Raw genomic sequence first — 25,314 nt, forward strand, 5'->3', positions numbered from 1 at the left:
TGAAGGACATGGCTGCTTTGAGTGACAGGTCCGCCAGCCGCTAGATGGCTTGTTTCAGCCGTTCGGCCCGCCTCTTTGCCCATTTTTGATTGGCTGGGAGTTAGGCGGCGTCACGCACTGCCAAGATGGCGATGGCCAGAGCGCCTCGCTTTGAGCTTCAGAACCGCCCTTCAGAAACCAACGGGTGACGTCACGGTAACTACGTCCATATTTTTATACAGTCTATGGTCAAAATGCTAAACAGCAGTTTATAACACTCAAAGACAGTATTTACAATAAAAGTTGTCAAGGCAGCCATTATTTTATCTTTCCTTGTGACGATCGTGAGGTAAACGGTAGAAATACTTCCTTCATATTACAAAGTAATCCACCAGGAATGTGCGCTTGCAGATATGTAACTGGCCACCACAGCAGCTTGCTGGAGGATGTCATGGCGCCCTACGCTGGCACCACACCATTGGACTGCCCCCATTCAAATAAATGAGGGCTGTGTTTTTCCCACACAGGACTGATGTCAGTCTGAACTTTTGTTAATTGACTGCTTTTGATTGTCTAGTCTGGTTTCCCAGCAGTGATGAGTAAACAGAAGCCACAGTGCAGGCAGGCAGGCAGGCCCCCCCCCCATGGCTCTAATGCCAGCCTGTCACACTGCAGCACGAATCTCAGCTTATCAGCATCGTCCTGTTTCACTGTCTCTGATTGACTGTGTGTGTGAAGAACACTCAGAAACAGACTTTGATGGTGAAGAACAGACGATTGGCTGAATGTTCTGGCCTCAGTCCATCAAACTGTTATCATGTGAAGTAGAAACAGCTGGTTTCAGGTTTCTGTTTGTCCGTCTCTTCCCTTTCTCTCTTAATCCTTTCAAAGATGGTGTATTGGTTTAGCAAAGATATGAAGCTAGAAGAACTACTGCACAGATGCATTATTCTAAAACAAGCAGGTTATATAGCAATGAAACCTGTAATAATGATACTTCTGAGATGATTAGTCACAGAAAATATAGGAAGTAATTCATCAACATTTGCTGTTTTCTGCTTCGCAATTGTAAGAATTTACTGCTTTTCTCTGTTTCATATCGTTGTGAATTGAATGTTTGGGGTTTTGGACTGTTGGTCAGACAAAACAAGCAATTTCAGGGAGTCAGCTTTATCTTTTTTCACTATTTTTTGACATTTGATAGCCCAAACATTTATTCATCTGAAAAATATTTTTTAAAAACCTTCTCTCATACACTCTCCTTATCTTTATTGCTAAAACACACAAGCACTTCTTTCCTAAAATGTGCTCCACAATGCAACGATCTCATCCTATCAAGTCATTTTCTTTTCTGTAATTCAGCTTTTAAAGTTTGATTTTCTTAAAACAAGTGAAATATATATTGAATACTTCTTTCATGTACTTTCATTCAAGTCAAGTTTCACTTTTTTGCCATTTTTTTTCCTGCCTTCCTTTCTTATTTCACAGTACAGTTTAAAATATTGTTATTGGATTATTTTTCACTTGTTTTAAGAAATTGAGGTTGACTTTTTTGCAGTGAATAAAAAACATGAACCAACTGAAATCTTGTCAGCTTCCTGAAGGTAAAGAAAACACTTATAAGAAAAATGATTCATGCATTCTTTATAGCATTATAACAGGAAACCACCCAACATCTGAAACTAACACCTCGCCATCGCCACATCAAAACATTTTACAGTCAAGTGAACTGTTTGTCATTTCTTTGAACCTCCAAACTAGAGTGTGGACAAACAGGTCTGTGCAAGCAAAAGTGTCAAAGTGTAAATAACAGATTATGGGGGAGGGTGTATCCTCCTCTGCATCCTGCTACTAACACTATTGTGTATGACAACAGGATGAACAACACAGGTGAGGTGATCGGCAAACATCCAATGACACAAAACACATTCTGTGGTATGTGAGGAAAATATGTTTTTAGTGATTACACAATAAAACATATGCAGCAACTTGAAAGGAATGTTGCTACTTAATAGTAAAATTACAGATGTTATTATTTTGTTTGTTTAAAGGTTGCCCTCCTGGTACTTTCCATGTACAAGCACAATAAAGGAAAAGTCTATTATCTGCAGACAATGTGAGTGTTTCTCTGTGGAGCCAGCTGTTGGTTGTAAGGACACTGCAAAAGCAATGGAAATTACTGAGGTGGGGAGGGGAGCAAGGCTATACCCAGTGTTACCAATACTTCCAAATAAAAACAACACACAAAATTATAAAGCCTAAATAATTTACACCATTTTTTTTGCATTTTTTGTATTCTAATAAAAGTGGAAAGACAGTTAAAATATCCTGTTTTTGTTTTTTTTACGCTTTTAATTTTAGAAAATTAAAGTGTTACAATAAGTGTTAATGAAGCGTGTGTCAGCAGCTCAGCTTTATCTCTTGATAACACTCCCAACTCTGGGAGTGATATCCAATTTAGGAAATGTGCGTCATGTAGCAGGTGGATGTGACCCCTCTCGTTGAGACCTGCTGATAGACGTCACAGCGGAGCAGAGGAGAGACACTGAGATAGCAACTATAACTGACCTGCACGCTGGTATTTAACATGTTTGTTTTTTCTTCCCAAAAACAAATAATTTTTAAAATATTTGTATGAAACAAATATTTGTACAAAAAAAAGACTATTTGTGCTTTGCCGATAAACGTATATGTGTTCCTACTTTCTATTGACTTTGTATGTATTTGTACTGCGTCCAAAGTTTGCCTGTAACGTCTGAACTAACGCACACATTACTCTTCACTGTGCTGTCAGTTTTCTATAATGATGCAGAATATAGTGAAGGTGTTCATCACGATCTTTGCTGGACATTCACTAACAAGATCCACATGTACTATGTTTCAAAGACAGTCACACTGGTCCCATTAGCCCCTAGACTGAAACTCCTCTGCATGTGCCATCTGTTTGATGTAAGTTTTTTTATAAAACTCTGCTTATAGTATCTGCTTCATCAGGACTGTGTGGGTGTGATCTGCAACCCAACGACTCTCATTACATTTAGATTCAAATGTTGCTAAAATAGAATAAATAAAGATTGGTGTTAACAGGTATGTGATATCTGCTTTACTCTTCAAACAAGCACAAAGAAAACAATGTTCAATTCTGATTATTTAGTCAGATCTGTTCTTTTTGTGTTGATGGTTAATATTCATGTTAGTAATTGACATGTATGTGGTTCTGGTGTGAACACTGCTGAGGTCCTGACCTACCACTCATGCACAGATTTAACCTAAACGTGAGCCACATGCATATAAAAACAACAACAACAACGTCATTTGCGCAGTTAACAGTTAAATCATAAACATGGATGACATGGCTTTGCTAGCGTTCATGTCAGGGATTATTTGTCGTGGATGTCGGCAAACAATACAGATGATGAGGATGAGAGTGAGAAGGCGACAAAAGGTAAAAGCCTGTGAGGTGGCAACACTGACTGATGATGACAGTATAACAAAACTGACTACACCCCTGTACAATACCACTAAAATGTTAAATGATTCATCATCTTATAATAAGTGTAGTACTTTAAGGGTGATGTGTAGGGTATTTGATTTTATTCATAATTAAAATCAAACAGGTTGTATAGACATAATTTAAAATACAGGCCTCAAACTACAACCTCAATGAGACAAATGTGATTAGACCTGTGACCTCCAATTCAGACTAATTGCCTGAACAAGGTTATAAAAGAACTTGCGAACAACACAACTTTGTCGGTTTTGGCCTGAGTCTGTCACAGCGCCACATGAATAAGTAAGAAACCAGATTATTAGACTTTATAAAGATGGAAGAGGGCACAAGATCATCAAAACACAGCTGCAGCAGTGGTTAGGAGGTACAGGAGGAACCACGCTACTAATAACAGAAGGTGTAGCAGCCATCCTCGAAAAATGACATTATTTACACAACCTTGCATTGAAAAACAGATGGGAAAGTGCTTCTGACTCGGCACATTAATACTGACAGAAAGAAAAAGAAAAGCGAGAGAAATTAAAGCTTATCTGCAAACATGGAGCATTGCATTTTTGTTTTTGATAGGAGGGATTCTGTCAAAATTTAGCAACAGCAATCTCCTCCACAAGTGGATTCTCACAACATCGAGGCGTGTGAGCGGATGATTTGTTACCACATTAAAGCTGTGAACACACTGTGACGCGCGTCTCTACAGTCATGACTGGGTCACGGAGTCACAGGCAGCGTGTGAGCAGCGTCCAACAAGGCGTGACAGATTAACCTGAGTATTAATGAGAAGATGAGCTTAATCCAGCTCGTATCTATCCATCCATAAAGGATCTGTTAACGACACGTGTAGAAGAAATACAAGTTTATAAAATAACTCGTCTACATTACGCCAGCTGCTGACGGGAGGAAACACATCTTTATACCCCGCAGCGGCGAGAACAGGAATATGGGTCATTTAAAATTAGCATGAGCTTTCACAGAACAAATATTTTCATAAGGATTCATTTTGTTTATAATTATATTATCAGTAATGGTCGGCTTCTTCTTATGTCTACCTCATTAGATGGGTAATGTCAGTCTGGGAAATTACAACCATAAAAGAGAAGTTTGCAGCCGCAAGGCAAATATTTATGTTAATGTCATCTAATGCAAAATATGGAAGCGCATCAGAGAAGGGGAATTTTATTAGTTAATTTAAACAAAATGAGTTCTTGCATGCATGATGAGCATCACATTCAGCATGTTTAGTTGATTTATCGATTAGTCTAAAATTATTTTGATCATCGAATAATCGTTTTAGTCATTGAAAAAAAAAAGAAATGCCAAATATTTCTTGGTTCCAGCTTCTCAGATGTGAGGATTTTATAGTTTTCTTTGTCTTTTGTGATGGTAAACTAAATATCTTTGGGTTTTGGACTGTTGGTCGGACATTGAAACATCAACTTTTCACTATATTCTGACATTTTATAGACAAAACAACTAATCGATTAATCTAAAAAGAAATATTAAGCAGGTTAATGGATAATGAAAACAATCATTAGTTGCAGCCCTAAAGGAAAGTATAGTCAGCTATAAACTAACAAACCCTCCAAGACCAAAAACATAAAATGAATGATGAAGACCATGGCATGCTGTTTAAAGCTCCTACAAAGCTAGTAAGTGTTCAGAGTCAATTAAAGGACCAGTGTGTAGGATTTGTGTGCCCAGTGTGCCCTTATGTAAAGCCCCTCTCTAGAGCCAGTGTTTGGTTTGTCCGTTCTGGGCTACTGTAGAAACATGGCGGTACAACATAGTGGGCCTGCTCCCTCTGTGGATATAAAGGGCTCATTCTAAAGTAACGAAAAGAACAATTCTTATTTTCAGGTGATTATACACTAATGAAAATGTACTTGTGAATGTTATATTCCATTTCTGCCAAGTCTGTTCCACTAGAAGCCACTAAATTCTACACACTGGACCTTTAATTGATTGGTCCATACACTGAAAATCAATCAGCAATTATTCTGATAATCGTTTAAGTCATTCTTAAGCAAAAGTACCAAAAATTCACTGGTTTTAGCTTCTCACATTTGAATATTTTCTGATTTTCTTAGAAGTTTTCTTTTTTTTTAACACTTAACATACAAACATTTCAAATAATCACAGTACACATAGTCTTTTGTTTTCATACATCACACACGTTATTATTGACAGCTTGTTGCCTAATTTGAGTGCATTTTGGTTAACATTCTGTCTTTAATATTTCTTGCTTGTGTTAAATCCTGATTTGTCTTTTGTTTCATGGATCCGACGAGTCGGCACCAGTAAAGATGGCCTCTTATACTGTAGCAGGCAGGAAGTGGAAGAGGCCAACCTGGCGTGCCAGAGGGGAGTCTGCCTCTCAGGATCCAGTTAACTTCAGTTATTTTAGGACTTCAAGTTTATTTTTCTTGCTTTTAATAGTTAGTTGGGTTGTAAATAGTTTCTTGATTTAAATCTTTGTTGAGATTAAGGTTAATTTGTGTTATAGAGATAATTGTTTATTCCTGCCCCCCCTTGTGTGTCTGTGTAGACTAGCCTGTGTGTATATAAACCTCCTTTATGTGTCATTTGTCAGGTCTGTTATGTTGAGTTCACGTTAGGTTGCTGTTTGTTTAGTTGACCTCAAGTTGAGTTAAAGGGTCCTAGTTTTTTATTGGAAAAAATAATTTGTCAAGTTGAAATTAAGTTGTAAATAATAATAATAATTTTTGCTTTATACACCTTGTGTTCTTGAGTTTTACTGCTTGACAAGTAAACTGCTTTTTTTTTTTAGTTTTGAAGACGTGAACCTTCGCTGTTTGAACTTCTGATGGACATTTTTAACCATTTTTTGACATTTTAAAAACAATCAAGACAGAGAAAATAACCTGCAGATCATGTAGAAAGTCAAGATGAAACGTTCTTGCTCATGAGAGGACGTACTGAAAAGTAAAACATCCAAAACTAGAAATATTCTGTTGAAATGACAATTTAATTTTCTGTATTACAACCTTTTTATAAACAAGCTTCTCCATCACCTGGACTTAAGACATTAAAGCACAAGAGAACAAAGACGTTGTCTAATCTTTAGTATTATGTAAGTGTCGAGTCCAGACTCAGGTCAGGTTAAATATATGATCTATGTTTGACCTCCAGTTATGATTATTGTAAAGCAAATAACGATCGAGGTATAAAAACCTGATGTTTTGTTCTGAGTGTTTATGCTTTTTCTTTTAAAAGATACTGTGTAGGGCTGCAACTAACAGTTATTTCCATTATCTATCAATCTAATGATTATTTTCCTGACTAAACATTTAACTGTAAAATGTCAGAAAGTAGCAAAAAAAAAAGAACCCTCTTAAATTTCCCACAAAGTCCAGGCTGACATTGAGAAATTGCTTGTTTTTTTCCAACCAACAGTCCAAAACCCCAAAATATAAAGTTTACTATCATAAAGGACAAAGACAAGTAGCAAATGTTCATATTTGAGAAGCTGGAATCTGTTATTATTTGGCATTTTTATCTAAATTGTTGCCAATTAATCTTTTTGTTCATTGTTTACTCAACAAATCCACCCTGATTCTGTCATTCTTCAGTTTTTATTCCTTCCAAATCTCCTACTGGTTCTATCGAGGAGGAATTAAACAGTGAATCAGCTGTTTGGCTGGAAGAAAAAAAACATTTTAGGGCTTCATGAACTGAAAAACTTTCACAAATATGAATGTCACTACAAAAGAGTCAATTAACACTAATAATTTTTTCTAATGGCTGTTCAAAAGTGTTTGAGTCTAGACTGACGTCTTCAAATGAATCGTTTTGTCCGACTAAGAGTCCAAACTTAAAGATTTTCAATTTATAATGATAGAAAACAACAAATCCTCCCACTGGTGAAGATGCTGCAACCAGAGAGTGACATGATTTAAACTATTAATTAATTATCTAAATCAGTAGTTCTCAAAATTTTTCACTTCAAAGACCCTAAACTGACACAAATTAGACCACAGACCCCCATCTGATAAGATTTCTGCCTTTAGATGTTTTATTACAGAAAATGTATAAATCATTGTCATTGTGTTACTTATAGATGAATTATAGTGAAAATAAATGATTCCCCTTTTTGCTGGGGACCCCCTGAATCCCCCTCAGGAACCCCTAAGGGTCCCCGGACCCCACTTTGAGAACCACTGATCTAAATAGTTGTGGACTGTAGAGCTTTGTTGTTGTATTACACAGTCTGAATGTGTGTATTAGTTTAGATATATGCAGATGTGTTTGGTGTGAAAGAGGTGTGTATGTGCGCTTCCTGTGTGTGTGTGTGTGTGTGTGTGTGTGTGTGTGTGTATTATAATCATGTGTGTATTCTGTTGTTTGTTCTTTATTGTGATTTAAAAATTGCTAATACATTTTATATCAATCAATTAACTGTTTCAGATCTGGTTTGAATATAAATTAATAAATCAAAAGGTGGAAAAAATTGTTGTTTCATTTATCAAAAAGGCGCTAAAATGACATTTCTACTGGTTTTATAAAACTAAAATGTGAGTAAACATTACATCTGACTGGTTTTCTGCTGCTCTGCATCTCCCAGTACAGTAAAGCGGGACGCACCTGCTGTTTCTCCATCGGCTCCTTGCTGATGGCGGAGACTTTGGGCGCCGGTGCCCGCTCGCACGTGCATCCCTCCAGGAGGTAGATACCGGAGGGCCTCGCGCTCTGGTCGTTCTCGAAGTAGAAGAGCACGTTCTGGTAGAGCGCGAAGTACTTCTCGGCCCAGCGGCTGTTCTCCGTGGTCTTCTTGCTCAGGAAGCCCCGCTTGGTTCCTTCTTTACGCGCAACCACCGACAGATACAGAGCGTGGCCCTCATTGTACCGCACGCTCTTCTGCATTTTATGTCCACACTGAATGTGATTTTGTTTTTGTTTTTTTTATTGTAGTGCCAACTTCAAACAGTAACTCCGAGGCATCACATCACATCTTCTGTAATTCAGTCACTGCCGGTGTTTCTAGCAGAAAGGCGCCACAGAGAAAGCGGTTAATATCCCCCGTTTGCAGGAAAAGGTAATCCAGGCTTACCATGGTATAAAAAGTTGGAGTGTCCGCGGCGCATCACACTCACCGGCTCGCATAGATTGAGGCTTTTAATGTGGGCTGTGCATCCAAGCAGAGCCGCAGAAAACAACCGCGCTTCACGACGTTTCCATCCTCCAAACTTTGGCGCGGAGTTAACCAGGCGGCGCTGCGTTTTTTTTTTTTGTTTGTTTTTTTTTTCTGAAAATGAGAGCGCGTGTCGTTGCGCCAGAGACTGTAGAAACAAAAATAGATTCAGGGAACAGACGGTGAAAACAGAATCACGACGGAGATCAGCGGTAATCGGCTTTGACACCAACTTAAAGAGACAGGTCGCCGCGCGCTGCTGCTGCTGCTGCTGCTGCTGCTGTTGTCTGCCCGCTGCGCCTCGCTGGAGCGCACGAGCCAGTCGAGAAACGCCCCTCAGAGAGCGCAGGTGTTCAGGAGCGCGTGAATGAAAGTTTAACGTGTCACAAGCGGGCAGGTGTGTGTGTGTGTGTGTGTGTGTGTGTGTGTGTGTGTGTGTGTGTGTGTGTGTGTGTGTGTGTGTGTGTGTGTTGTAGTCTTGCTAACCTGCATTTCAGCTCCAAGAATTTAACCCTCATGTTTTATTGATATCAGCTTCAAGTAGTGGAAAGTAATGAAGTACTTTTCCTAAAGTATTATAGTTAAATACACTGTGCAGGTACTTTTACTTTACTTGAGTATTTCCATTTTGCTTTATACTTTAACTCCACTACATTTCAGAAGGATATACTGTACTTTTTACTCCACTACATCAATGTAATAGCTAGTTGTTTTGATTTTACCTACAAAACATTAATAAAATATATGATGCATTATAATAGATTAAAGGCCAGACAGATGTTTTCAGTTATGTGGCTGATTTCATGGGATGAAATTGTGCAAAACTCTGCAGAATCTTATATCTGAGCTGCATCGTGTCTTTGCACGACTGACACTATTTTCTCATTTATTTCCTCACATTGAATCTTTGTACATTATGACCACTGCAGGATCTGCTGTGTAGTTTTGTGCACTTTTCACTGAGGATGTTTGCCATGTGTGCACTACTATGTCTTGGACCTCTGCTTTTTCATGGCCCAGTTCCATTCAGAAGGAAGCCCGAACCATCACGTATAATATTAGAGTCATGAATATTGCTGTTCTGACATGTCAGAACGTCTGCTGTGAAAAGGTCTAAATGTTTCTATGTCTTGTTTGTTTTTATTGTTTATGTTAAATTGTGTGCACACACTGCAAACCAGTTTCCCTCTGTGATAATAATGAAGTAAATCTAAGTCAAGAAAAAATACTTTTTATGTTGTTGCGCAAGATAATAAGTCATGTGCACAAATTATTATCCTTTTGGGCATAAGATAAAAAATATACCAGTATATATCATCTTTCAGGAGCCGAGAGCTCCATAACTTAACACTCTGAAAGGGGCCGTTTTGCACAATAAGTAATTTAACTTTTGATACTTCAAGTAAATTTTGTTGGTAATACTTACAGTATGCACTTTTACTCAAGTAGAATTTTGGATGCATGCATGTAAGAGAATATTTTTGCTACTTCAACTCACTTTTACACTTTTTTTTTTTTTTTTTTTACACTTTTACACTTTTATTTACCATCTTATGTTACATCAGTGTTTTTTTCTTTTTTTCTACATGCTTTTATGTTCTTGTCATGTAATTTTTGTTGTAAAGCACAAGAGCTGCATTTCTTGTATGAAAGGTGCTATACAAAAGTTATTCTTCTTCTTACTATTATTATTATTACTTATCTCTATTATTATCTCCACTGTTTTCTTTATTTCTTCTTTGTGCACTTGGTTTTTAAAAATTAGAACATTTCACACACAAAAAAGGAGAAAATGACTCCAAACTGAATTCTGGAGACTCTTTTGTCAACAACTATACTGAATATGACACCACAGTTAAATATATTAAACACAAGAAAACTAAATAAAACAATCTTCTTGTGTGTACGTCTCACTCTCTAAGTACACAAACACTTAAAAGTTGGACAAAAGCAGAAGTTTCTATTTTTATAAAATTAGTGAAACGTTTCAGAGGATGGGTGTTTGTTTTGAAACTGTCATCCAGCCTGAAAGCACAAACAGATGTTGTGCTGCTTTAGTAGACAGAGTGAGTGTGTGTGCGTGTGCATAAATGCATGGAGACAGATGTTACTAGTGTGTGTCCCAGAGTGTGTCTCAGTGTGTATGTGTGTGTGTGTGTGCATATATTTGAGTGTTTTTTAAGCCGCCACAGAGTTTGCCTTCCACTTTTGGTGGTGCACACATACTGTACATGATGTGTGGTAGTGGTTTGGAGGTTACTAAACCCAGAGAGACCTCTTACAACCTCCTCCAGCCCACAGTCGCGGGGTCAAGACAAGGTCAGATTGTGGTCAGAGGCAGAAACACGCAACACTTTAGCAGCTTCTGGACATCATGTAACAGATAACACATGTATCACACTCAGATGAACACCATCAAAGACACAATGTCACACACAGACGATGACAGTGTAATCTGTTAGGCAGCTTAGTATCAGTTTACTGTGATGAAGTCTAACCCGGCTGCACTCTGCAGTGACCTGTTGAGGTTTTATTTGATAGTGTGATAATGCGACAAAGACACACGCTGCATTAAACACACACACACACACACACACACACACACACACACTTTCACTTCAATCCAGAGTGCATCTTTTCCTCGTGTGGCAGATCCGCCGCCACCCACATCAGCAGGGCTGACTGAGAATTATCAAACCCACGCTGGTGCACATCTCTGCCCGCTGGGATGTTAAAACAGGACTGCCTGCTGGTGAGGGACCACACGCCAACGCCTAACCCACCACCTTGATACTGAAACTCTTCTGCACAAACACACACACAGATGCAAATGAGGCTCGCTGTGGGAAAGAAATGGCACAACAGAAATATACAGCTCTGACCCAAGAGGAAGGTGAAAAAGTTCTGTGCTGATTCCAATTTTCCAGCAACATAAAGATTATTTTTTGTACTTTTATTGCAAGAATGCTTACATATGATAGTATTCATACTGGTGATTATACTTTTTTGTGGAAAAAAAACATATCAGACACACATTATTGTTCCAAGCAGAGTATTTTTACATGTCTTCTACCTGTCTGGAGGGGATCTTTAACCATATTGTAGTTGCCGTGCTCTTATATAGTAGAATATTGTCATTGAACGCAATTCAACACTCTGCAGAATTGTCTTATATCGACAGCAACAGCAGAAATGAGATGCAAGGAGAAAACATAAAAGCGCAAAATAAGAATAATAGAGTCTAAAAGTTTCTGAAAGGGAATTTGCAAGAGCTGGTAAAAAATGGTAAATGGGCTGCATTTATGTAGCACCTTTCTAGTCCACTCAAAGCACTTTAGCATGTCAACGTGCACTCGTTCACGCATAAAAGAAACCATGAGTTTTACTTTGCAGGTAAACAGGCTACTGTAAAGTCTTGGTGAGTCGATCCATTAACTGCTGCAGTAGATTAACCTCATCCTGTCGCGTCCTATCAGTTCCAAAGCATTAAAGGCCATATCTGACCCCCCCCCCCACCCCACCCCACCCCTCCACCACTCCTGCATTCACAGGCCAACAGCGGCAGCAATGCTGACAAATGAAAAAGTCTCATTGCAGCTTAATATCAGCAGTGGAAGCTGCACGGGGAGGGAGGAGAGACAGAAACAATCCCTACGAGGTTAAACGGAGGAGGGCAAGGACACGTTGCATCACAGCCGGGCATCGGACGCACACTCTGCTCAGTTTCAAATGATTTTCAGGCTGAAGGTGACCACGACTCTGTTTGAGATTTTCTAGGGCTTACAAAGCAGCACTCTCTCACCACCAACTGTCATCATCGTGCACCGTTCACTGCAGCTGCTTATTCTCAGAGCTCTGCAGGAGGAGTCCTACTTTTTTTTTTTACTTGTACTCCACCTAATATCAGAGTAAAAGACCAATAAAACTAAACACATCAGGTCAGTTTTCAGTCAGGTGGTTCGTACCTACAGAGAATTATCAGCTCCACTCAGCTTTAAGGAGCTTTATATAACTTAGTCCCTCCAGGAAATCGTGATCTTATGATCGCAGTAATGGATGCAGATTCAACAAATCTCTGCAATATTTGCGGGAATTTGCAATTTTACAAAATTCCTGCAATTTCTCTGCATTAAACAGTCCCTGAAGTCACAATAATTAACATGAGAGCTTGCAATTGTACTAAATTACCAAAACTTTACTGCATGAAATGGCCAAATCAACAGAGTTGGTGCTAGATTGGATCAGTCCCTCCAGCTGATCCAACCTAATATCTACCAATCAACAGACCACTTGTGATTTGGACCAATTGTCGCATTCATAGAGTCACATTTCATGTCATGGTAACTTACATCATCACAGCGCACAGGAAGTGATTACATATGACTCTTCATTGGTAGTAGTTTTTAGAAAATTAGCATTATTTTCCTTTGCTTGCAATTTTTCCAAATTCCCGCACTTTTTCCAGAAAAATAGCACATAAAACATCGCAAATTGTTTCGCAATTCTTGAGAAAAGCAAAATCAAGCATTTTTGGCCGCAATAGTCACAAAAAAACTGCAAAATCCTGGAGGGACTATTTATAAGTTTCAGTTTATTGTTCAGCTGAACCAAAACAGCAAAGTTACAGACCGTAAAAACCAAAACGATGAGCTAAAAGTTGCTTAAAAGCTCCGTAGAGCTGAAAGGAACTGCAGCGATGGTGATAATCCTCTGTGTGAGTGACTCCTTTCACGTTACACATCATCATTTACTCCAATATATAAAACGATCAATTACTGCAGCTTTAAAGACAAATAGCTTGAAATGTTCCATATAGTAGCTTTAAGTGATGTTCACATTAGTATATTTGTAAAGTTGATTATGAGATACAACAATACAATACGACAATAATTGAATATATAAAACTGAAAAGGGAGAAAAGGTTACAATAAAAAAGCCAAAAATAATAAATAAAAACTAAAGAGACAGGGTTTTGAGGGAAGACTGAGTGTGTGTAAAAACAGGACTATGAGTAAAAAAAACAGTTTTATCACCAAACAGTCAGATAGGTGGGGACATACAGGGACATAAGGGGCTTTTATACGAGCGCTCTCATCTGTAGATATAGCCAGCAGAGGATTACGGAGGATTAATATTACTGTGCGACTGCCACTATGACTGCTACACAAAAAAACAAAAACAAAAAAAAAAACTGATCCTGTTTTGTTCATGCACTATTATGACAACAGAACATAACTCAATATCTCTGGTATTGTGCACAATTTAGATCATAATTATTTATAAGGGCTGGTTAACACATTAGATTCACTTCTTCTGCATCTTTTATGTGATGTGATTGTGTGTTGTGTTATTTCGGGAGAGAAGAAGAACGCCTCAGTCCTTTAGTGGTCTGCAAAAATATAGTTTTGTGATTTATCTGGGCCATTTTTGTACCACAGAAGAGTAATTTATCTCTGACTGAGCAACGTTCTTTTTGTCTTTCTGTGTTGCAAAAATAGAAGTCCTGTAATATCTGTCAAAACAGCAACAGCATGAAAAAAAACCTCCATTACATCCACTAACAAAGGGAGAATGTACTTTTCCTACCACTGCCCACCTCAAGGTCAAGTTCAAGTTCAGGTTTATTTAACTTAAGGTGTAGATTAGTGCTTAAGGTGACCTGAGTTAGTTAAAAAGGTGAAGTCCTGTCCAGGGATGTCTGACAAAAAGGCAGCAGGCTCAAGATAATCAACATATTAGCAAATGAGAGCATAAAGATCCCAAATGCAAGAGGACACAACAACAATTCTGAAGCTAATATGAAGCTTCAGCGTCCAAATGAGTCAAATCAAGTAGATATCTTTCAACGTTACAGTCTTTTTAGTGTCAAAGTTCCTCTTTTTGTTACTATAATCACACGGCAGCTTTGCCCTGATGTGAAGAGGTTCCTGACAGATGTCATTTATTGCATCATCAGTGTTAAACGTGCAGATTTCTTATTGTCCAACCTAGAGCTGCAACTAACTTTTAAATCAGACAATTATTTTCTCGATTAATCGTTATGTCTATCTAAATTTCCCAGAGTTAAAGGTGACGTCTTCAAATATCTTTTTTTGTTCATACAACAGTCCCAAAATAAACAGTTTACTATCATGTTTGACAAAGAAAAGTATTAAATTATCACATTTGAGAAGTTCAAACCAGCAGATATTTGATATTTTAGATTAAAAAAAACAATTATTCAATTATAAAAACAGCTGATGATTAACTTCTGTCAGTCTATTGATCAACTAATCATTGAAGCTCTATTCCAGCCACATGTTTACTTGGGAAACAACTTGAGAATATCCAGCAAAGGCAAATACAAACTATGCTGCATAACATCTTATGAACAGGAAAATACAGAGAAAAGGACTGTTATAATTTAGAAAACTGGCTCAAAGAATTTACAGACTTCAGGGCTGCAACTAATGATTATTTTGAATAATATACTTTCTTTTTTTTATTACTAAAGAAACCAGAAAATATTCACATTTGAGAAGCTGGAATCAGAGGATTTGGAAATTTTATTCTTAAAAATGACTCAAATTGATTATCAAAATAATTTGATAATTAATTTAATAGTTGGCAACTAAGGCAAGTTTATTTGTATATAGCACATTTCAACAACAAGGCAATTCAAAGTGCTTTACATAAACCATAAAAGGCATCAACATAGAATATAAAAGCAACACAAGTAAGAAGACATTTCAATACAATTTAAAAAGTCTTAAATTTGGAACTAAAATAAGCTAAAAAAAAGAATAAGACAGATAAAACAGGAGAGTGTAAGATATTAACCCTTACATTTGATTTAATAACAGGCAGCGGCGGCAAACAGAAAAGTCTTCAGCTGTGATTTAAAAGAACTGAGATTTGCAGCAGACCTGCAGTTTTCTGGGAAGTAATCGATTAATCGACTGATCGTTGCAGCTCTAATGGTCTTATTAGCAATGGAGCAGCATCCCCCAATAAAATCACACCGGACAAAGCAAACTGTGGTCACATGTAAAGACAAATATTACAAAAAAAACCCCTGATTTGATTCAGGAAAAAGGATATTATGGACATAAAAGCCCCACCTCCCATTGGAAAAGTCTTTTCTCAGGCAAAGCAGAGTGTCAGCTTTAGAGCTGACAGTTATTTCTAAAAAATCTCGAAATAAAAAACTCAAAAGTGTGTTTTCTCCCTGAGAGGGCAATCAAGCAGGTGCCTGGTTAGTCATGATGGCTAAACATACAGTCCCGTGGGTGTCTCCTGTTTCCAGCTGAGAGTACTTCTTGCTCACAGTGATGATTTCCATCAGAGCAGGGCAGAGAAAGTGCAGATAATGGCTGCTTGTTTTGCTGTCGTATATCACATTCAAGGTTCAGACATTGTATAGTGTTGAACCGGGAAGCAGTGCTGTGTTTTTTTATACCGCAGAGGTTTCTTTACTGGAAGAAAAAAAACATACATATACATTATTAACTGTGTGTGTTACTCATTTGATGATGTTGCAAACAAGAAACAAGGAAAGCAACATCTGCCACAAAGCCTTGAATATGAAACAAAAGGAAACCTTGATAAGAGGATGTAACACTGATGACTCTCTTCTGACTCCACTTCACCCACAAATGAAATCTGCATCCACTTGTTCTAGTTTCTGTATTAAACCAAGACCATGATTTCCTCCTAAACTTAAAGGACAAAATGTCAATTTTTCTGTCTTAAAACAACAGTCAGGAGCCCAAATGAACATTGAAACCTGTTTTTCTTGCTGTAATCATTCCTCCTGTTCATACTGACCATTAGAAGATCCCTTCATAATGCACTTACAATGGAAGTGATGGGAGACAAAATCCACAGTCCTCCTTCTGTGTGAAAATGTTTAAAAGTTTATCTGAAGCTAATATGAAGCTTCAGCGTCCAAATGAGTCAAATCAAGTAGATATCTTTCAACGTTACAGTCTTTTTAGTGCCAAAGACCCTCTTTGTGTTACTATACTTCCACCTGCAGCTCAACAGGGAAACACTGTCCGAGGAAACACAAAGAGGAAATTTGATGCTATAAAGACTGTAAATGTGTCAGATATCCACTTGATATGACTAACTCAGACTGCTGAAGCCTCATATAAGCTTCACATCTACCTTTAAATGTATTTTTGAATGATTACAGCAAGGAAAACCTCTTTCACTGTTCATGCGGACACCTGACAGACTTGAAAAACTGTGAACACGTCCTTTAACCAAGAGCTGCCAGTGTCTAAACATAACTATAATAAAGTTTAATAATGCTGTAGTTGCGACCAACAGATATCACACTGCAAGATGGTATATTTTGGTGAAAAAAACAAAAAGAAATACATTTTAATTTAACATTTTACTCACAGATTCAGTAACATTTTTGCAACTTGCAAAGCATTACATTTCCTGCTAAATGTATTTGCTGTTGCATTTTAGTGATATTTGAACGTAATCTTTTGGATCATTTGTGTGTAACCATAAAAACTTTGTTACTGAAGTTTCTTTGAGAAATTTACAATTTAGCACAACAAGCCAGCAAAGAACTATAAACAGAATCACATTCCTGCACATGCTCAGTGGCGTCTTCCTTACACAGAACTACTCTCCTGGGACTGAAAACCTGATCGCTGTTATTAGTGTTTGGAGCCGTTTCTGAACAAACTAACGTGTCCAAACTCTTCATGATGAAGGAACATGTCACCCAGTGCAGCTACGGAGGTCTACGGCACATGAGATTTGTTGACGATGAGAAAAATATAGAAAATCACCCACTACAGAGCCTTCTGGTCCGGGGTTGTGCATATCCTATACCAGTTTGTTTCCAGTCAAGATACTTTCTGTTGCTTCTCTATAAAAGTTCACAAGAACTTGGGAAGGTGGATATATGTATGTGACAGCTCCTCTGTGATGCTGATGTCCAGGAATCTAAAATAAAAAAAAAAAATTAGTAATAAAAAAATTGGCAGACGCTGACATCTTGTGGTGAAACTCTGAACTGCACCGTGACTTCACAGTGTTTCTATGGCTACAGCTGTACCAAGGTCTGGACAATTAACAGCCGGGTTGGTAATAGTCTGGGCAGAGGATACAAAGAAGATATTAAAAAAAAAAAAAACCTGCAGCAGAGCAGTTTGTTTATCATCATGCTATTACAGTCCAGTATTTCCTCCTGCAGTGTAATTAAGACTCTTTAAAAGTCATTTTTCATGTTCAGCACATTCACAGCATCTAATATTTGCTGCATTAAGAGCAACAATCTTCATTATTACCTTCATGTTCCTTCTTTGGCTCCTGTTTTATATGTTTTGATAAGTCTAATCTATGATTAATCAGTCATAAAAGCGTCCTCACATCCACCTCATTTTAATTACAGCACATGATCTTATTCACACACAGGTGCACACACACACTCCCACACAGACACAAAGAACAGTTCCTCTAGCACAATCACAACATGTGCCGTCATTCAGCCTCCTTGATGGTTGTCATGGAGATGTCATTGATAAGGTGGACAAAAAAAAATAATTTTCCTCCCCCCCCCCCCCCCCCCCCCTTACACGTAGCTAAAGAGAAGTCCTGCCAGGCAGTTTCACAATTAAATAGCTCTTTGCTGAATCAGATCTCCTTTAATGGAAAGACAAATCAGACACGCTGTGGCGCTGGGTTGCTATAGTGCTTCACCTTGCGCGTTCATCTCTGTCAACCTTTCCTGTTCTCAGTCTCTGTAACTCTCCAGAGCTGCTGCTGCTGCTGATGCTGCTGCTGATGCTGCTGCGGTGGTGGATTAACCATTTCTTAGAGCTTAAACCCTAACGACAGGCCTGTATCACTCTCTCTCTCTCTCTCATCACATAGTTAGTCTGAGGAGCAGACACAATCAGAAAAAAAAAAAAACCTTGACTGCAGCCACTATTTCCTCTGACTTATTGTCACACACACACACACATACACACACACACACACACACACACACACACACACACATATATATACATCCGCTCAGCACTGCCTGGTCACAAAGGACATCAGTCGCAGCGTTGCTACAGGAGAGTAAATGTCTGCAAGAGAGGACTAATCCTGGCTGAAGGCTGGTGAGTAGTAGAGAAAATTTACACTAGAAAAATTACAAACACAAACTTTGCAACTTAATTTTTGTCTTATTGTTAAAGAATCTGAAGAATGTACAGAAGATTTGTAGAGGTTGAAAATACATTTATCTATGTTACATAATGCAGTATTTCATAATTTCTGACTAAAGTAAAGGTATGCCGTCCCTTAATGTGTTCATCATATGCTTCGAGAGACATGCACACACACACATGCAATCATGTTAGTGGGCTCTTCTAGAAGATGAGTGTTCAGGTGAAGTGGAGTTTTCTGTAAAGCTGTTATCAGCCTGCAGGCAGAACATTAACAACAAAACATAATAAGCACATAGTGTTTGACTTTCAGCTTCAATCTGAGGCTGTTTGCATCCGCATCAGGTGAACATTGTCGTATTTGTAGCCTCTTTTTCTACACACATGATCCCCCAGTTTTAGGGGACCAAATATACAGTAATTGGATGATTGGCTGCATGCTGATATATATATTTTTTTGGGCTCTTTGCGTCATGCACAAAAGAACAGAAAATTCTAGAGATGTCTAGGTGTGACATTTGCAGCGGAGATATTGTTGTTTCCCAACATGACGACCAAAGTGTGTATAAAAAAATTTTAAAAAATCTGAATAAATCAACCAGAACCAAAATATCAGGAGTGTTGAACTCATCGCTGGAGAGTCAATTGTACTCAAGTACAATTTGGGGTTTTTGCCTTCTAGTTTTTTACTTTTATTCTACATTTACCATAACATAATACTAATTCTAGCTATAATTTGATGGTGTTTACATCTACATGAGATTATACGTGCAGGAATGTTTGACCTTTTTATACATAGTTCCACAAATTTCAGGTGACTAATCATAATTGCAAAAATCTAAATAAACCTATAATGAGCATTTAAAATATGATGTTTTGTTATACAGTAAATGAAACCACACAATGTTATACAATAAAATAGCTAAAATTAGCTCAAACAACAACTTTACATGTTAATACAACAGTAATGATGATCCAGTAGTGTAATATTATAACATCGTAACTCTGACAGAGTTGTTATTTTTAAACTTTAAGTACATTTTGTACTTGAGTTTTGAATGCAGGACATTTACTCATAATGTCAATACATTACGTATTAGAGTATTATTACAGAATCCTAATGCTACTTTATGATAATAAATATTATATATACAGCAAAGTTACAAGGTGCTTTACATGGTTAAAGCTCCAATTAGGCAGTAAAACCAGACAATTAAAGTAAAATAAAATAACACAGAATAAAATACTCCTAGTATAAGTATTTTGCTTAAGTTAAGGTGTTTGTATTAGTGTTAAAAATTGAAAATGCACGGTTGAGTTCAGTAATTGTGGGGGACTCGGTAGACCACAGAGGAGAGAAGAATAACTGGAATTATGATGTTTACAGCTGTTTAGATGTGTCAACAGGCGTCTGCAGCCACGCCAGCAGCTCTGTGAGGCGCAGCGGTCGTAAAACTGAGGCTGATGGGATTGTTATGAGTTATGAGAATGAAAATGCGTTTTATTTTCTACAATCCGGTTTTATTATGATCTTAGAGTGAAGCTTTTCATCCCGTTCTGGTTGACATGACTGGTGAATGTAGTTTTACAAGGTGTTTGACTTCGCTGCTCACCGTCAACATACGAGTGTTTAACTTAAAGTCCTCCTTCAGTCAAAAATATGTTTTTTCTTCTTGTTCCTACAGTTGAATGTTTGAGCTTCTCTGTGTTTGTTTTCACATTCATCTGCTGAAGGAGAAAAGTTTCTCTGAGCTCATTGAAAGTCCAGTTTTAAGGGGCCTACGAGCAGGATTTATGACATCACAACTAGTTTGGAAGCCAATCGTGGTCCAATATTCAATTTACACATAGTGTGATGTGGAAACTTGAAGCACAAACACCAAGAATTGACTTTACAGTGAAGGAGGAGACATCTGGTGTCACATTTTGTGTTGAATTTTTACCGAGGAAGAAGGAGCAGATGCCATTTTAAGAAGATAATTGAACTTTTTTTGTGGAAAAAACATATCAGACACCAATGATTACTCAAAGTGCAGCATTTTATACACATCTTAAAACATGTCTGGAAAGATCTTTGAGCTAAAATCAATATAATATGTGTGTTTGACACATATGTATACACTACAATGTATTGGCTTGTTCTGCTCTTCTTGCCTCTGTAATGTAAGAAGTGTCGGGGCACCTTTGGATGTTTGACACCAGCATAAGAGAAATATTCATTTGGTGAAATATTGACCTGATGATGCTGTTAGATGAACATCAAACTTATTACAGTTTATCCTGAGGGGGAGACAGATGTGTAAATCGAATTTAATGGCAATCAATTCAACAGCTGTCAGTTAATTTCACTCAAAACCACAAATGTCAACTTGCTGGTGGTGCTAGAAGAAAAAGTCAGGGGATCACCAAAGTCAATAGGATTCATCTTTTGGGGATCGTGAATGTCTGCACAAAATTTCTCATCAATCCATCCAATAGTTGTTGAGATATTCCAGTCTGCACCAAAGTGGCAGACTGACCAACTGTTAATAAAGCCAGGCTGCTAGTGTATGATGGTTCAGAGAGTCACCAAGAACTCTGGTAAACCTAAGAGCAAAAATGCTATTTAACAGCAAGAAACCTGTTGATTTCTGGAACAAAGCGTTTTAATGAGAATGACTCGTGCAGTAGAGATGGAAAGATGAAAGCGTCGACCAATAAAAGGAACAGCATGACTGAATGCTTACCACCTCCACCTCGTCTGTCAAACGCGGTGCAGGTGGCGTTTTGTGTCTTGGATATATGTGTATGGCTGCCAGCAGGACGAGCTCAGAGCGTTCACTGATTATGCACTGCGTCTGCCGGTGCTTATATACAAGCCAGAGACAATGATCCTGAAAGTACAGCTAAAGCGGTCAAGTGGCCAAACAATGGAATGAGTCACATGACTCCAGCTGAGCTTGTGTTTCCCTTCTGAAGACCAAACTGAAGGCAAAAAGCATTAAAACAGGCAAGAAGTGAAGATGGACACACAGCTATGACCTGCAGGGAGGAGATCACATGACCGCTAATCTAGAGTCCTTACCACCATATAGACTGATGGTACTTGACCTATTTTTCGTGAACGCCCACTTAAATCAGGTTGAACACACACACACACACACACAGAGACAGTTGAGTGGCAATTATTGACAAATAAACAAAAACCTGAATTGTAAAGATCACATAAACACTGAAGAGTCCCTTTGAAATGTATTTTATCAACCTCAAACATAAGTTAATACATAATATAAGTAATACTCATTAAGAATAAACATGAATATGAAAAAGTGAAAACGAGCACCAAGTTAGCGTTACATTTTGAACAAATGTAACATTTAAAATAACTAATCAATTCCTGCCAGCATTAATATCACCCAGTGGAGAGTCTCCAGTGTGTCGGCACATTAGTGGGAGTACTGGTTCCTGATGATCTGCTGTAAATTTCTTTATGGATGGATGAAGGTGTGTTCATTTGAGCCTGAGTGCACCTGAAGCTAATCAGATTACTGAAGTGAAGATAATCCACAATATATCACGTTTTCTTCATCTGCGCCATTATTTTCCCAGATATAAAACTGTTTAACACACATCTGTCAGCTCCCACCATTAACAACCAAACACCCCCTGATGTTCCCTGAACACCCAACGACACTAACTATGAGTTTGCTGATGTGGAGTTATACATTCTTATAGTTAAAAATGTAATGTAGTTACATTTGTTGTGTTTTTTTCAACACTGGCATTGAGCTGCGTCCTCTTTATTATGACATTTTTCTGAACAGACGTTCTAATTAGTGTTTTTCTGGGCGACGGATCCACATGTTGAATAGTTTGATAGAAAATTCTGTTTGTAAAACTTTGATACAGAAATTAGAAAGTAATGCAGAAGGATCCTTAAATGTTTTCAAAATCAGATAAACTTTACGTCTTATTTGCATGAATATTGATAATGAGTGTGTCATATTTTAGAGGGAGGTTCAAGTAGTTTGTGTCTCATTGTTTTAACATGTTTTGGGAGATTTTTTCAATCTAAATTTGTCAAAAACTAAACAGAAGTGAAAGATCGAGCCTTACTGTGTTTTTTCTCTTTGCTGTAGAGTTTTACACAGTTGTGTTTTGTTGTTCTTCTTACTTTATGTTACAGTACAACTAGGTTAGCTAACAAGGCTAATGAAAATGCTATTCTTACCCTAACCATCTCACTCCTCATGCCTGAACCTAACCAACCTAACCAATGAAGGCAACAAGTACTAGCCAATCAGAGGCAGGGTAGGGCGGGTTTCGACAGCCTTCGACTGTCTCCGTCGGACACCAGATCCTCTCCTTGCAGGTTGTAGTTGTCCATCAAGAGTCTCCTGTGGCAGAGCATCACTAAATAAAGACAACAAGACTCTGCTGATGTCTGTGGTTCATAAACATTAACAAATCAATAACTAGAAAGTATCTTAAAGGGCTACTTCACCTATTTTACACATGAAAATTGTTTTCCTCATCGTTAGTAGTACTCAGCCTGTGGAAACAGTTGTATGTCTTGTAGGTGAGAAAATAAACCTGGTGTTGTCATAGTAACGTCATCAGGGGTTATCTCAGCTCATGCTTTGAGACTTCAAATTTTCGATGGAAACCCAGGTTACAAACTGGAGGTGTGGAATTTGAAAGACGTGGGTGGTTACCAGGCAGGAAAGGCCTAATTAAAAGCAGCTATTGAAATAAATATCAGGAGTTTTTGGCATCTGCTGCATCAGTTTTGAACATCCTTTTTAAAGTCTGTCTGTCACAAGTCCAATACTAAATCACTGTTGTGTGTGTGTGTGTTTTAAATATGACTTTTATTTTCCGCGTATTTTCATTTTTGCAATCATAAAACTGATGCGACAATAAAAACGGCTTCATGGTTGATCTGAAGTGGATGTAAACACCATCAAATCATAGCTGAAAATCATTAGATGACATTATTCCTTATTGTCAACAAATCCCATGAAATGTAGCAGCTGATTACTCAATAGTCTCCTACTTCCTTACTTACCTGCCGCACTTTCCTCCAAGTCTATTGGCTCCAACTGAAGACGTGTCTATTTAGTTGCATTTTTTAAAAAAGGTTCAGTTATTTCCTAAAACAGCTGGGCACTGTAGTTTTTAGCAAACATTACTCAAACATGAATAAATAGTAAATTTGTTGGGGACTATTTTCAGCAGCGCATTAATACACAATTAGAATACTAGTATTTCTTTTAGCAGCAGTACAGTGTTTGTGGAATTGAATCAAAATAAACTACAGCGAGTGTTTGCTTATGATAAACAAGGAACATGTCACTCAGTGCAGCGTTGTGGCTCAATGACATGTTTTTAATAGATTTTGGACAACAATGGAGCGCTATGGCACAGAGGAATAAGATTTTAGGAGGACAAATTCATTGCAGTTTTTCATCTTTTTATGGAAGTTAAAAGTTAAAAAATAAATCATAGATATATATATAATAGGTATATAATAAATAAATAATAGAATATATTTAATAGATATATAATAAATAATAGAAGATCAGACTCATAATTGAACCTCATTGTTTCCCATTTAAATAAAAATGTGCTGGAGTGCAAGTCGTTAGTTAAAAACATAAAGCAGTGTATTGATTTATTACTATGTGGAAACTGAAGCATTGCTATTAGCAACACATGCTATAAATACATGCTGAATGATGCAGGACGCTGTCCATTAAGTATTATTTCAGTTTCACAGTGAACAATGAGAGACACACACACACACATATGAACCAATATATATATATATATATATACAGGCATGATGCATTTAAACATGTATAATCAAACATATTGTTCAAACTTATTTTAAAAACAGTTATCTGGTCAATTTATGCAATGTTTGACTGATATTAGCACCAATTGGACACTGATTAATGTCAACAACTTGTTGTTATATTGTATTTTTCTATTTACCTGCCATTGTTTACACACAAACACATGCAAATCCCTTTGCATTTCGAAAATTTTAAAAACTGTTGAGAAAAATGTGTTTTTTCAGAACTTAATTGAGACAAAGATACAGTAACTCTTGCTGTGTGTCATTGATTGTTATTACAGTTCGCTTTATGCTGTGTATGTATGGGCACCACACAAAAGCAAAACAGGTGCAGGGTGACTGTTTCTGCTTTGCATACCATCTAAATTGCAAATATGATCCCATGCAATATAAAAAGTAATTTCTTTCCATAGTATAGCTGTAAAATCTAGTTATGTTTCGGTTTCACGGGTCTGTGACTCATGCAGGAAAATGTTGTGTTACTGTCTGAGACATTGTTAACCGCCACCTCATCCGGTCTAATCGAGAGAAGCAAGGACAAACGGTACAAAAGCTGATAGAAAGTGGTTGCCTCCACTGGTGCAGCGGAGGACAAGCGCATGAAAAGGAACTGTTGAATGGATCCAGTCTGCAAACAGAAAAACCAAGAGTTTTACATCTCCTGCTTCTCCAAACC

General features: G+C 37.7%; 1 protein-coding gene across 1 annotated transcript in view; it reads right to left on the reverse strand.

Moving 5' to 3' along the window:
* The window catches only part of rasgrf2a (Ras protein-specific guanine nucleotide-releasing factor 2a), a 43,160-nt gene extending 34,121 nt beyond the window's left edge, over positions 1-9,039 (reverse strand). Inside the window, exons 1-2 of the mRNA XM_044333469.1 lie at positions 8,599-9,039; positions 8,090-8,485 (exon numbers count right to left, since the gene is read on the reverse strand). Coding sequence (XP_044189404.1) covers positions 8,090-8,368 — 279 coding nt within the window. The 5' untranslated portion in view covers positions 8,369-8,485; positions 8,599-9,039. The remainder of the gene's footprint in view (positions 1-8,089; positions 8,486-8,598) is intronic.
* Positions 9,040-25,314: the final 16,275 nt, after the last annotated feature.

This window comes from Thunnus albacares, chromosome 18 (genome assembly GCF_914725855.1).
Source record: "Thunnus albacares chromosome 18, fThuAlb1.1, whole genome shotgun sequence".
Taxonomy (NCBI): Eukaryota; Metazoa; Chordata; class Actinopteri; order Scombriformes; family Scombridae; genus Thunnus; species Thunnus albacares.